The sequence below is a fragment of the Manis pentadactyla genome, chromosome 11, assembly GCF_030020395.1.
Source record: "Manis pentadactyla isolate mManPen7 chromosome 11, mManPen7.hap1, whole genome shotgun sequence".
NCBI lineage: Eukaryota > Metazoa > Chordata > Mammalia > Pholidota > Manidae > Manis > Manis pentadactyla.
In genome coordinates this window covers 12206113-12220261 of record NC_080029.1, presented here as the reverse complement: position 1 = coordinate 12220261, position 14149 = coordinate 12206113, and the positions used below count along the sequence as shown (strand labels likewise).

General features: G+C 36.3%; 1 protein-coding gene across 5 annotated transcripts in view; it reads right to left on the bottom strand.

The window, feature by feature from the left end:
• TRIP11 (thyroid hormone receptor interactor 11) overlaps window positions 1-14149 on the bottom strand; it is a 75203-nt gene that overhangs the window by 15292 nt on the left and 45762 nt on the right. For all 5 annotated transcript variants that reach the window (XR_008992414.1, XM_057488201.1, XM_036882521.2 and 2 more), the window contains 2 exons: window positions 13851-13954; window positions 10716-10815 (listed from right to left, as the gene is read on the bottom strand). Coding sequence is in view for 4 of the 5 variants with exons in the window: in XM_057488201.1 (XP_057344184.1) it covers window positions 10716-10815; window positions 13851-13954 (204 nt within the window). In the remaining variant the exon portion in view is untranslated. The remainder of the gene's footprint in view (window positions 1-10715; window positions 10816-13850; window positions 13955-14149) is intronic.

Genomic DNA, 14149 nt, shown 5'->3' with positions numbered 1-14149 from the left:
TTTATAAAGGTTCACACAGAGCAGCCATATTCCGAAAGGAAGGACTGCAATTTTGTCAGTGAAAAACAACATCATTATAATAATGCTCCCACTTGCAGAAACTCATTCTCACTATAGTAAATGATGACAAAAGGCTTTCTGGTCTGCAGTCAGAACCTCAACACTTTTCTGAAAGCCCCCTCTTGCCCATCAGCATGGGCTAAATCTGGCCCAAAGAAATGTTTTGTTCAGCCCACATAGGGTTTTTAGAAAAACTTAAATTAGGTGTCACATTAAAAAATTGAAATATTTCACATAAAATTTCACATAAAAGAATACATTTCCAGTATGTCTGGAAAGATCTGTGTATCTGGCAACATTGGGCCCACTTCCTGCATGGCAACAGCTGGATGGATGGAGCTGAGAATTTGCAGCCCCCTTGTAGCAAATTCTCCAATTCACCACAACCTCTACTCAGTTCTATTTACCCTTCTGTCATTTGGGTCCCAGTTTACCATTTGTTTGGGATCCATGCTTATAGTTTCACTTCTCCACACAGAATCCACTTCCACTTCCGTCTTCCCTTTAGTCATTACTAGTCCACCAGATCTTGAGCCCGTTTCCAGATTCTGCCGTATGGCTTTATATGAATTCCTCCCCCTGTCTTTCCCAATTTCCTGCTTGCTTAGCTACACCTATTCATCATTCAAATGAGCTCAAATACACCATTCCCTAGCCTTTTCAATCCTTCCATACCACCACCACCAAGTAGAATGAATTGCTCCTTCCACTTGAAACAATTTGTTGCATGTATGTTGCATGTATGTGATTACATGCAATCTTCCCCTTCATGCCTGATATAAACCTCTTGAAGGTGGGATCCTTGTCTCCAGTGCCTACTTTAGTGCTTGGTACACACAGAAAGGAAATAATTCTTTATAAATAAATTAAACAGTGATTGATTTTCTCTGGGAAGAACAGAGAACAAAAAGAATAAATGATTTATGTTCTGAATTACTCATCTACACAAGGAAAAATACACAAAACATTAATTCAAAATATTCTCATCTTATCTCTACCTAATTTTTTCCTTTATATTTAGAAGAATTAATAAAACACATTAAAAAATGTAACCATTAAATTAAAAAGGGTTTATTTGCCTAATTGATATAAACTCTTTTTAACTAAAATTTTGGCATTGCCTAGTACCCAGATGTTCATATCATCACAAACAATTTTTTAACCATTTATGGCAATTCAGAAAAGTGCATCTGGTATTTCTTATATGTTTCCTCTAAAATCACCACTTCTGCCAAAAACATCTATAAAGAAATCCCTCAAAAGGTTTGGGTAACAAAGCGTCTGGGAATGTGTTTGGCCTATGTTCAACAGGACATTATATGTTTTCTTGTATAAATCATGTGCTGGAAAATGGAATGTCTTTATTTAAAATAAAAACTCTAGCATCCAGCAGCACCATAAAGGTAGTTCCATGAAAAACATTTTAAGCTTCTTTTACATTTGTAGCTTTACATGTTTTTATGCTTCTGATTACAGTAGGTTTACTGGGGCTCATTTTATACATTCTTCTGGATTTTCTTTTATAAAACACTAAGGAAATTTTCCATGCTCAACTCACAGAAAATTTTAAAAAACAGTCACCAAATCTTAAAAAAAAAATTCAGTTATGGGGCCCTTAAATATACAGCTATAAACTGGCAGACATACAAAAGATTTTCCCAATGCTAGAATCTAAACTTGTACTGTTTATGAAAACTTATTTTTCTTTGTATTGTAGTTGTCAAAATAACAACTATTTTGTGCTTTCGATTTTATCCAATCATTTAATTTAAGCAGGAATTTATCTGAAGGATGAGAGTGAAGAATAAGAAGAATAATGTCAAATCTGACTATAAATATAGCAAGATAACACATCTTTTAATGGTTCAGCTACAGTTTAGATTTCCACCAGTATATATTTTCCCAAGAATGACAATTTCATAGGAATTCTGAACTCTGATCAATTCAAAATAGTTAATAAAGACACTGTCCTATCTGCTTCACAGAACACTAGTACCTTTAGTTTGAAAAATCAACAAAATATAGGACGGCATATGAAATAAGTCTTTGGAACTGTATTTCAGGTAAAATGTTGAAAGAATAATTTCTAAAAGGAAGGAGAGCAATAATTCCTCTCCCAGCCAGTATTATCCATTTATCCATTAAAATACAGCAGCTGAAGATCCTAGGGTTTCTTTTCATTGTTACTTTCCCATGGTGGGGTGCTGACAGAAAGAGAAAGAGAGCTCTTACATTTTGGGGGTGAAATCCTACTACTGGTTTAGGGTTCTGCTCACGTTCCTTTCCTTCACAGAATGCCCTGACCCTTAGCTTAAAGAGATTCTTGGGAAACTAAATATGCACCATCTTATGACCACTGTTGTGCATCACTTCTCAAACTATGGACCTATATAGTGCATTTATCTATGCTATGTGTTACTTCCTTAATTAAGCTTCTTGAAAAAAGAGATCCTATCTAGCATCTCACACAGCATCTAACATGAAGCTGAGTAGTTGGTCCTCATTAATTACTTGATACCTGGTAGAGTATCTTCACACTTTCCACGCAAGGCCTGTAAATACATAGCTACAGTTGCATGTACATGGCACTAACAATTCTGTAAGAATGATTGAAATTATCAACAATTCACTATTTTAATATTAAATGCAATAGTTTCCTTTTCACATGTTTGACGAGACTGAATCATCTTCTCTGGTAGCAATAACAAAATCAAGCATTTTGAATAAAATACTACTTTTTAGAGTAAGTTTCCTAATATTGTTTGAATGCTGAAACTGCCTTATCAACTAATCAGCAGTCTACAGATGCTTAGAAATAAAACAATACTTTGCCTCTACTATTCAAGTTTCTATGTACTTTCCTGCAATAAAAGCCGATCTGTCTTTTTCAAAATTGTTTCTCCTGGCAAATATTTTTACTGTCTGGCCAAGTTTTGTGTTAAAAATAAAGTACAGTATTACAACATCAATCAGCATTTAAAAGTACTTAATGATCTATGAAAGAAAATATACAGTGATTCTTTTGAAACAACCAAGCCAATTCAATCTTTATTTATATTATCAAACCAAGAGTACGGCTTTGAGAAAATAAAATCACATTTTTGTTCACAGATATAAAAATAATATTAAACATTTGGGTAATAAAAGAAAACAGATTGTTAAGAAGAGCTGTAAATGGCAAAAATGACTTAAAGACATAACAGAACCGTCTCTTTACTTCCCTTCCTGTCTGTGCAACACTGGCCTACTGCCTGCCCTTTCAACTAACAGTTGTATAAGCACGATTAGAGATTTTTCTCTCTAATACTGACTCCACAAAATGAGTCCAAAGTACCCATACATTTACAATGAGTATCAGTTGTAATTTTTTACATGAATAGGGATTTAGGCCACCTAAGCCTTGTTAGATTAATCTAAACCTGGAAATATTCTACTATTGGGGGTTTAAATGGGTGCCCAAACAAGTACTAAGTGGCACAGGGACTCTGATAATACTTACCAACTACAATAAGTCATACCATCACCTATGGGGAATGACTCAGGTAGATGTCTACAAGGGGATGTGGCCTTAAATATTATAGAGCAGCATGACAAACAGCAATACATTGCCACGAACCAGTGAGCTGATCCAGAATACTGCCTTCTCACCTCCATTAATTTAGTCCTACCCTAAGACATCAAGTCTTCAGCACTCAGTGTAGCTCTGCTGGGTTGCCCATGTCTTTTAGATAATGCTGTAGTTGTACTGGGCTTCAACCTACAAACTATTTTCCCAATAAACACTGGCTCCAGGTAAGGGCAACGATTTCAATAAGGTACAACACAAAAGATACTGCCCAATCTTCAAAGGAGATGGAAATATACAGAACAAATTCCAAGTCAGACTATAAATAACCATTTTCCTGACAGGAAGAAGTACAGTAACATGGAAAGCTTTGACCAAGGGTAAAAAGATCAGAGATCAAATCTCCATTTCTTTAACTTATAAAATGGAATGAATACGACCTACTTTAGAGTTGCCTGTGAAGGGTAAATAAAATAAGAGAAGACTAGATAATATAGTACATGTCATATAAAATATCCATGATGGTCAATATATAATTGTTTCCTTGTTGCCCATTTCCAGCCTCTTACTAGACTTAGACTTCCAAGGCTGGCCAAGTCTTAACAAAGTAAATAGAGTACTTTTAGTTGGACAGTAATTTGCCTCAGAATCAAGTTATCTTAAGAACTACCTCACATGATGTTAAATTGTTTTCTGTATTCCTAAAAATCTCTCATCTGTCTCCTGCTGGATTTAAGCCAACTTATTCTGGCTTGTCCTTTGGTATCCATGCTTCAGTGGTTCTTCTCTGCTTGCCTCCTGACTGCCCAAATTACTGTTTCTCTTGTGTGACAGTATCCCTGCTATGCCATCTCCTTTTATTTTTGCCTATTTCAAATTTCTATTTTATGTTAAGTGGTGCTTCTTTATTCCTTAATTGCAGTAGCCTTAGCACTACTGTGCCTAACTTAGACACCTAAAGATGGTGCTTTTCTAGGTTCCATTATCACCTTTTTAGTCATCTTAAATCACTACTTACTAAATGCAGCCCTAGAATAGCTTCAACTTCCTGGTGACCCTTAAATCAGAGATTATATGAGGACATGCCATCTTTGTCAGCTGTTAGATTCAACAATGCATTAAGAACCATATGATTATCTGAGGCCCAAATGATAATCCTAAGCACAGGACTCACCTTAGGGAATTGACAGGGCTTAGGAGATACCTTACAGGCATCACAAAACTACATGATGAATGCCTGTAAGAAAAGCACCATGTAGGATATACATTCTTCTCAAGTGCACATGGAACATTCTCCAGAATAGACCACATACTAGGCCACAAAAAGAGCCTCAGCAAAATCCAAAATACTGAAATTCTTCCAACCAACTTTTCAGACCACAAAGGTATAAAACTAGAAATAAATTCTACAAAGAAAACAAAAAGGCTCACAAACACATGGAGGCTTAACAACATGCTCCTAAATAATCAATGGATCAATGAACAAATTAAAATAGAGATCAAGGAATATATAGAAACAAATGACAACAATAACACAAAGCCCCAACTTCTGTGGGACGCAGCGAAAGCAGTCTTAAGAGGAAAGTATATAGCAATCCAGGCACACTTGAAGAAGCAAGAACAATCCCAAATGAATAGTCTTAACATCACAATTATCAAAATTGGAAAAAGAAGAACAAATGAGGCCTAAAGTCAGCAAAAGGAGGGACATAATAAAGATCAGAGAAGAAATAAACAAAATTGAGAAGAATACAACAATAGCAAAAATCAATGAAACCAAGAGCTGGTTCTTTGAGAAAATAAACAAAATAGATAAGCCTCTAGCCAAACTTATTAAGAGAAAAAGAGAATCAACACAAATCAACAGAATCACAAATGAGAACGGAAAAATCACGACAGACTCCGCAGAAATACAAAGAATTATTAAAGACTGCGATGAAAATCTATATGCCAACAAGGTGGAAAACCTAGAAGAAATGGACAACTTCCTAGAAAAATACATCCTTCCAAGACTGACCAAGGAAGAAACACAACAGTTAAACAAACCAATTATGAGCAAAGAAATTGAAACGGTAATCAAAAAACTACCCAAGAACAAAACACCCGGGCCGGACGGATTTACCTCGGAATTTTATCAGACACACTGAGAAGACATAATACCCATTCTCCTTAAAGTTTTCCAAAAAATAGAAGAGGAGGGAATACTCCCAAACTCATTCTATGAAGCCAACATCACCCTAATACAAAAACCAGGCAAAGACCCCACCAAAAAAGAAAATTACAGACCAATATCCCTGATGAATGTAGATGCAAAAATACTTAATAAAATATTAGCAAACCGAATACAAAAGTATATCAAAAGGATCATACACCATGACCAAGTGGGATTCATCCCAGGGATGCAAGGATGGTACAACATTCGAAAGTCCATCAACATCATCCACCACATCAACAAAAAGAAAGACAAAAACCACATGATCATCTCCATAGATGCTGAAAAAGCATTTGACAAAGTTCAACATGCATTCATGATAAAAACTCTCAGCAAAATGGGAAGAGAGGGCAAGTACCTCAACATAATAAAGGCCATATATCATAAACCCACAGCCAACATTATATTCAACAGCAAGAAGCTGAAAGCATTTCCTCTGAGATCGGGAACTAGGCAGGGATGCCCACTCTCCCCACTGTTATTTAACATAGTACTGGAGGTCCTAGCCACGGCAATCAGACAAAACAAAGAAATACAAGGAATCCAGATTGATAAAGAAGAAGTTAAACTGTCACTATTTGCAGATGACATGATACTGTACATAAAAAACCCTAAAGACTCCACCCCAAAACTACTAGAACTGATATTGGAATACAGCAAAGTTGCAGGATACAAAAGCAACACACAGAAATCTGTGGCTTTCCTATACACTAACAATGAACCAACAGAAAGAGAAATCAGGAAAACAACTCCATTCACAATTGCATCAAAAAGAATAAAATACCTAGGAATAAACCTAACCAAAGAAGTGAATGACCTATACTCTGAAAAACTACAAGTCACTCTTAAGAGAAATTAAAGGGGACACTAACAAATGGAAACTCATCCCATGCTCGTGGCTAGGAAGAATTAATATCGTCAAAATGGCCATCCTGCCCAAAGCAATATACAGATTTGATGCAATCCCTATCAAATTACCAGCAACATTCTTCAATGAACTGGAACAAATAATTCAAAAATTCATATGGAAACACCAAAGACCCCGAATAGCCAAAGCAATCCTGAGAAAGAAGAATAAAGTAGGGAGGGATCTCACTCCCCAATTTCAAGCTCTACTATAAAGCCATAGTAACCAAGACAATTTGGTACTGGCACAAGAACAGAGCCACAGACCAGTGGAACAGACTAGAGACTCTAGACATTAACCCAAACATATATGGTCAATTAATATTTGATAAAGGAGCCATGGACATACAATGGCAAAATGACAGTCTCTTCAACAGATGGTGCTGGCAAAACTGGACAGCTACATGTAGGAGAATGAAACTGGACCATTGTCTAACCCCATATACAAAAGTAAATTCAAAATGGATCAAAGACCTGAATGTAAGCCATGAAACCATTAAACTCGTGGAAAAAAACATAGGCAAAAACCTCTTAGACATAAACATGAGCGACCTCTTCTTGAAAATATCTCCCCAGGCAAGGAAAACAACAGCAAAAATGAACAAGTGGGACTATATTAAGCTGAAAAGCTTCTGTACAGCAAAAGAGACCATCAATAGAACAAAAAGAATCCCTACAGTATGGGAGAATATATTTGAAAATGACAGATCCGATAAAGGCTTGACGTCCAGAATATATAAAGAGCTCACACGCCTCAACAAACAAAAAACAAATAACCCAATTAAAAAATGGGCAGAGGAACTGAACAAGACAGTTCTCCAAAAAAGAAATACAGATGGCCAATAGACACATGAAAAGATGCTCCACATCGCTAAATATCAGGGAAATGCAAATTAAAACTACAATGAGGTATCACCTTACACCAGTAAGGATGGCTGCCATCCAAAAGACAAACAACAACAAATGTTGGCGAGGCTGTGGAGAAAGGGGAACCCTCCTACACTGCTGGTGGGAATGTAAACTAGTTCAACCATTGTGGAAAGCAGTATGGAGGTTCATCAAAATGCTCAAAACAGACTTACCATTTGACCCAGAAATTCCACTCCTAAGAATTTACCCTAAGGATGCAGCAATCAAGTTTGAGAAAGACCAATGCACCCCTGTTTATCGCAGCACTATTTACAATAGCCAAGAATTGGAAACAACCTAAATGTCCATCGGTAGATGAATGGATAAAGAAGATGTGGTACATATACACAATGGAATACTACTCAGCCATAAGAAGAGGGCAAATCCTACCATTTGCAGCAACATGGATGGAGCTAGAGGGTATTATGCTCAGTGAAATAAGCCAAGCGGAGAAAGAGAAATACCAAATGATTTCACTCATCTGTGGAGTATAAGAACAAAGGAAACACTGAAGGAACAAAACAGCAGCAGAATCACAGAACCCAAAAATGGACTAACAGGTACCAAAGGGAAAGGGACTAGGGAGGATGGGGGGTTAGAGAGGGATAAGGGGGGGGGAGGAAGAAGGGGGGTATTAAGATCAGCATGCATGGGGGGGTGGGAGAAAGGGGAGGGCTGTACAACACAGAGAAGACAAGTAGTGATTCTACAACATTTAGCTATGCTGATGGACAGTGACTGTAAAGGGGTTTATAGCGGGGACCTGGTATAGGGGAGAGCCTTGTAAACATAATATTCTTCATGTAAGTGTAGATTAAAGATAACAAAAAAAAAGAAAGAAAGAAAGAAAAGGGGTTATTACTCCATGATAGGATAAAACTAACTGTAAATCAACGATTAATGCATGCTTTAAATATCCTTAACTTTGGTCACTTAAAGGGTGTCAGATGATCAGCTATGGAGGTATACTTTTCTGATAATATACTTTTCTCTTAAAAAAAAAGCAGTTCCTGTGTGGTGACCTCCAATGAGTTCTACACAATGGTATAAAGGGCAGATCAAAGTGTGGGCAAAGGGTCTGTTTGTATTTATACAGAGGATCAAAGCCTAATTTGGCTACCCAGAAAATGAACTAAGATACGATATGAAGAAGAACTTCCAACATCAGCACTCTGGAAGAGTCATTCCAGAAGATGATCATCAAAAAACCTCAACAAAGATCCAGGCAATGCTGCAGTTGTAGCTGCATTCATCCCACCGGTTCCTGGACTTGCCATTGGAATGAAGAAGGAGATATCTAAGCTGGCCTGTGCATACAGTAAAACAACAAATTTGACTGGATCTGTACTGTCGGAACTCAACCAAGAATTAGGAGAAGTGCAAGTTGCAGCGCTCCAAAATCTTGCGACTATAGACTATCTACTGTTAAAAGAACATATGGGATGTGAACAATTCCCAGGAATGGGCTGTTTTAATTTGTCTGATTTCTCTCAGACTGTTCAAGTACAATTGGACAATATCCATCATATCATAGACAAATTTTCACAAATGCCTAGGATGCCTAACTGGTTTTCTTAGCCTCACTGGAGATGGCTGGTAATTATAGATCTGCTTTGGTTATGTAACTGTATTCCTGTTATGTTAATGTGTGTGTGCAATTTAATTAGTAGTTTAAAACCTATACATGCTTAAATTACTCTACAAGAAGATATGTCAAAGAAATAATCAATCTTCCCATGTTTTCTTCCATCTGCTACCTCTATAGCTTTTTTTCTTCTTTCCTAATTACAACCCTTAAATAGAATTCGTGCCTCATATCAAATTTACCGAGTATCATAATTCTTCCAAGTGCTAAAGATACCTCAAGACAAATGCTGGGCCTAGAAGCCACAGGGCATAAATCTGCATAGAAGTAAAAAGCTAACCTTTTCAAACAATATGGCTTCTCTCTCACTTACCAACTTTATATCTCCCTGTATGGCCCCGGAAGATGACTGGTTAGCCAGAGACGGGTAAGATTCCTCAAGGGAGGAACAACCTAAGACATGCACAGTTGCAGGGGGGCCATCAGGTGAGAATTGGGGATTAACGGAGGTGAGGCTTAGAACCTCTCCCCCACTGTTTTGAGAGAAATCTTCTGCATCCGTGGATGTTTTGTTGCTCTTGTCTAGCTTGGATTAACACATAGTCTACAGGCACACACCTGATCATCTACATTTGCTCTGTTACAACACTAAACTAAGTTTTCTACCTTTATCTTACATCTACCTACCACTTCAGCATTTTATTAAAAATAATAATAATAATAATAAAGGGAGAAATGTGGGATCCACATATAAATCAAGTATAAAAATCAAACGAATATTCATATTTGATCTGATTGTTTATGGTTCATAATGTGTGATCAAAACCGAAAGTTTCTGTGATGACTGCCCTTGCACTGTTCACCATGTAAGAACTTATTCACTATGTAAGAACTTGTTCATTATACTTCAGAAGATTGAAGACTGTTGAGAATTAGGCTTGGGGTGGATTAATGATTGTGCATTGAGTCCCCTATACAGAATTTTATTGTTGTTAACAACCATTTGATCAATAAATATAAGATACGCCCTCTCAAAAAAGAAAAAAAAAGAAAAGCACCATCTATAATCATAAAAGGCTAGTTATACCCACATTCATTCACAAAAAGTTACTTTTACTTGAGAATAGTCTCTAACCTATCAGCTGGCTTTAGGAAGGATTAGCACAGATGATAAGAGAGAAATCCTAATCATAGTAAGTCAGGTAGGTCAAATCAATCGCCTTGATGGTCAGCATGGTGACAGCCAACAAGAATATCCAGGAAAACTAACTGGACAGCCAGGGGTGTCAACTTATGATTCTGGTTTCACTAGGGCCTTATTAAAATGAAAGCAAATTGGTCATGGGAGATGGAAATGGAAGTCATACACCAGTGGAAGGTGGTCTCACTCCACTGTACCAATACGTGGGGGAAGACTACATTTGATTCAACACTAGTGTTGCAGGGGGAAAAATGGACAAGGAAAAAAAAAAACCTACTTTGTTTTTGAAGTTCTTCAATTTGTTCTTCCTTTAAATCTAGTTGTTCTGTAAGCCTTGATGCTGAATCCAATGCAGCATTTGCTTCATCCAAACGCTCCTGAGGAAGGAAAATTCATTAAAAAGCAGCCTGCAAAAACTATTTCACAAACTATATAAGGCTGGAAGACATCGTAGAGCAAATTAACCCTTTCAATTTAGCTGATGAAGCTGTACTTCTGTGACCTTGGGCAACTTTGCACAACGAGTAAGTATCAAAGATAGAACCCACACTTTACAACATAGTACTGTCTCTTTTAGAGGAACTAAAAAAAAAAGAGGATGCTGCTAAAAGATAATGTGATGATAAAAATTTTTTTAAGTGACAATAGTAAGAGAATAAAAAACTACAAAAAACAAAGTCAAGAAATAGAGCAACAAATGATCTTATATATTTCTGCAAGTATAATGGGTATAAAGTGATATTTCATTATTACTTTAATTTGTATTTCTCTACTAGTGAATTTCAGCATCTTTTTTCTTGTTTACAGGACACCTCAATCTGCTTCTGTGAAAACCTCTTTGTGTACCTTGCCCGTGTTTCTATCAAGCTTTCCCTTGTAGTATGCAAGAGCACCTGCATAATAGATATGGGCCCCTTTTTAAAGTGCTACAATTATTATTTGCCAGACTTTGTCTGTTAACTGTATAATGTCTCTTGCCATATCAAAGTGTTTAGATTGTAAATAGTCAAACATGTCCTATTCTGTTCTTACAGATTCTAGGGTTTCAGTCCTGGTTAGGCTCCTCACTGTCCCTAGACTGGACTATATATATGTACTCTTCTAGATTTTCTTGCAAGATATTTATCTTTTTAAATATTTACATCTTTAAAACAGTGTTTCTCAATGGGAGAGCTTTTGACATTCCTGACTCCTGCCCACTAAATGCCAGAAGACCCATCAAATCACTGTAACAACCAAAATTTCAGATTTCCAGTACCACTCCCAGTTGAGAATCCTAGCTTTAATACAATTGGAATTTACTTTTGTACACAGGGGGTCTAATTTTATTTTCTTCTGTATAGCTAGCCAGTTGTGCCAATATCATTTATTAGATAATCTATCCTTTTTCCCAGTAAATTGAAATTAGGGTTTAGTTTTAAATTCTCAATTATAACCTGGACTGTTTCTGGATTTTCCTTCTGTTCTACTATCTAGGCAGTACGGTAATGATTTGTGGCTCTGCTGTGACATGTAGTAGGGAAGTCCCTTCTCGCTGTTGTGTTCTAGAGTATTTGCTCACGTAAATTTCAGGTCCAGTCTTACCATCTTGAATCAGAGTGGGATATTTCCCCAGTTATTCAATCAAACATAACCTAGATGTAGCTCTGAAGATATTTTGCAGTGTAATCAAAGCCCCTAATCAGCTAAATTTAAAGAGGGCACCTTATCCTAGATAATCAGGATGGGCCTGACTGAACCAGTTTAAACACAGTTTGAAGACAGGGATAAGTGAGGCATCCCCAAGAAAGAAAAGAAAAACCCTTCTGTGGATAGCAACTTCAGCCCTGCAGTAGAGAGTAGAGTTGCATCCTGCTTGTTATTTCTGTCCTGACCACCTGTGGACAACAGCTCTGGCCCACTCCCCCTGCGTTTCAGTCTGCCTGTGATGTGATCTTCCCATTTTGACTGCTAGCCCTACAAATTTTGGACTTGCTTAACCAGCCCCCAAAATCACACTGCAAATCCCTTCTAAATCTCACAGGTGTGTATCCATATTTTTCAATGTATACACATACACACACACTCTCTCTCTCTCTTTCTCTTTCTCTACTGGTTCTGCTTCTCAGGTTGAATGAACCCTGACTGGTAACAAGAGGGACTGAAACAAAAAATTTTAAATAAAAAAAATATCAAAACCTGCAAGACTAAATTTAGTGTAAAGGAAATTTAAATAAACTTCCAAAACATTTTTTAAAAACTCATAGCATTTATAGTTAAGAAATTACCAAACCTTAAAACTATCCTGAGACTTTGGAAAATTAACATTTAGATCTCATTATTCTACCATTTGTTTTCGATTTCACTAATTTCACCTTTTATCTTTACTAATTCCCTTTTAATTTCTTCTTATTTTGTTCTCATTCTAAATATAGGTTACATTTTAAATTAAAAAAAAAAATAAAGCTAGTTTAAAAAGAATATCTAGACTTCAATTCTAACAGTATGACAGACTAGATACCCTGGACCTCCTGGAAACTAAAAACACTGGATAAACTATCTTTTTAAATGTATTAAAGAGCTGACCAGAAAGGAAGCATAAATGGTCAATAAACATATTAAGACACTTGACCTTATTAATAGAGAAATGCAAATTTAAACCATAAGAAAATAGCCCTTCCCACCTACCACACTGGCAAAAACTTAACCAATCCTGATAATGCCAAGTGTTGCCAAGGATTATGCATCATTGGTAGGAGTAAATTAGCACATCTGCTTTAGAAAACAATTCGCCATAATCTAATAAAGTTTAAATTCCCCACATGTATCTAATGATGCAGCAGTGCCGATCAAGATACACACCTGAAGGAAACTCTTCTAACGTGTATACCAGGAGATATAAACAAGGGAGTCCATGACCACATTGTTTACATAGAAAATAGTGGAAAAGTCCTTTGCCAGTAAGATGGGTAAACAGATTATATATTCATACAATGAACAAAATAATGAACCATCTACATGCAGTAACACACAGTAACTTGGCTAAAATTCATGAATAAATACTGAGTAACAAAAAGCAAGTCTCAGAAGAAATACTCAACTAATATATTATTCAAAATTTGATTTACACAGTCTTCAAAAACATGTAAAACCAAACAATGTATTGTTTGGAGATGAAAATTTATGTGATAAAACCATAACGAAAAACAAGGAGGGGTGATTACCATAAAATTCTGGAATAGCATTTATCTCTGAGGTTATAAGAAGGAGATGAGATAAAGAGAGATGCACAAGGAACTTCAGAGGATGACATTCTATTTCTTTCACTGGGGGGATGAGTACATGGCAATGTGGTGTAAATAATAAAAATAATTTTATTTTTTTTTAATTTAAAAAAATAATAAAATTTACATGAGAATTTATTTTGACCAACCTGTAATGATACTAGTTTTCCTTCCAGATTTTCTGCCTTTTTCTTCCATTCAGCTACAAGTTGTTTGTGCTTTCCTACTTCAGCAGAATACATAGCTTTTTCCTCTAAAGAAAAAAAATTTCATTACTCTTTTGTAATTGCGTAATAAAGTTAGAATTTTAAACCACTTGCAATTTTACTAATTCAACAAAAGCATCAAATGTCTCAACAAGAATATTATACATGCCTTAGTAGTGATGTTAACTGGACTTAAAGAAGAGATCAGTTTCCTCTGCCTAAATCCTTCTCCATGCTGTCCA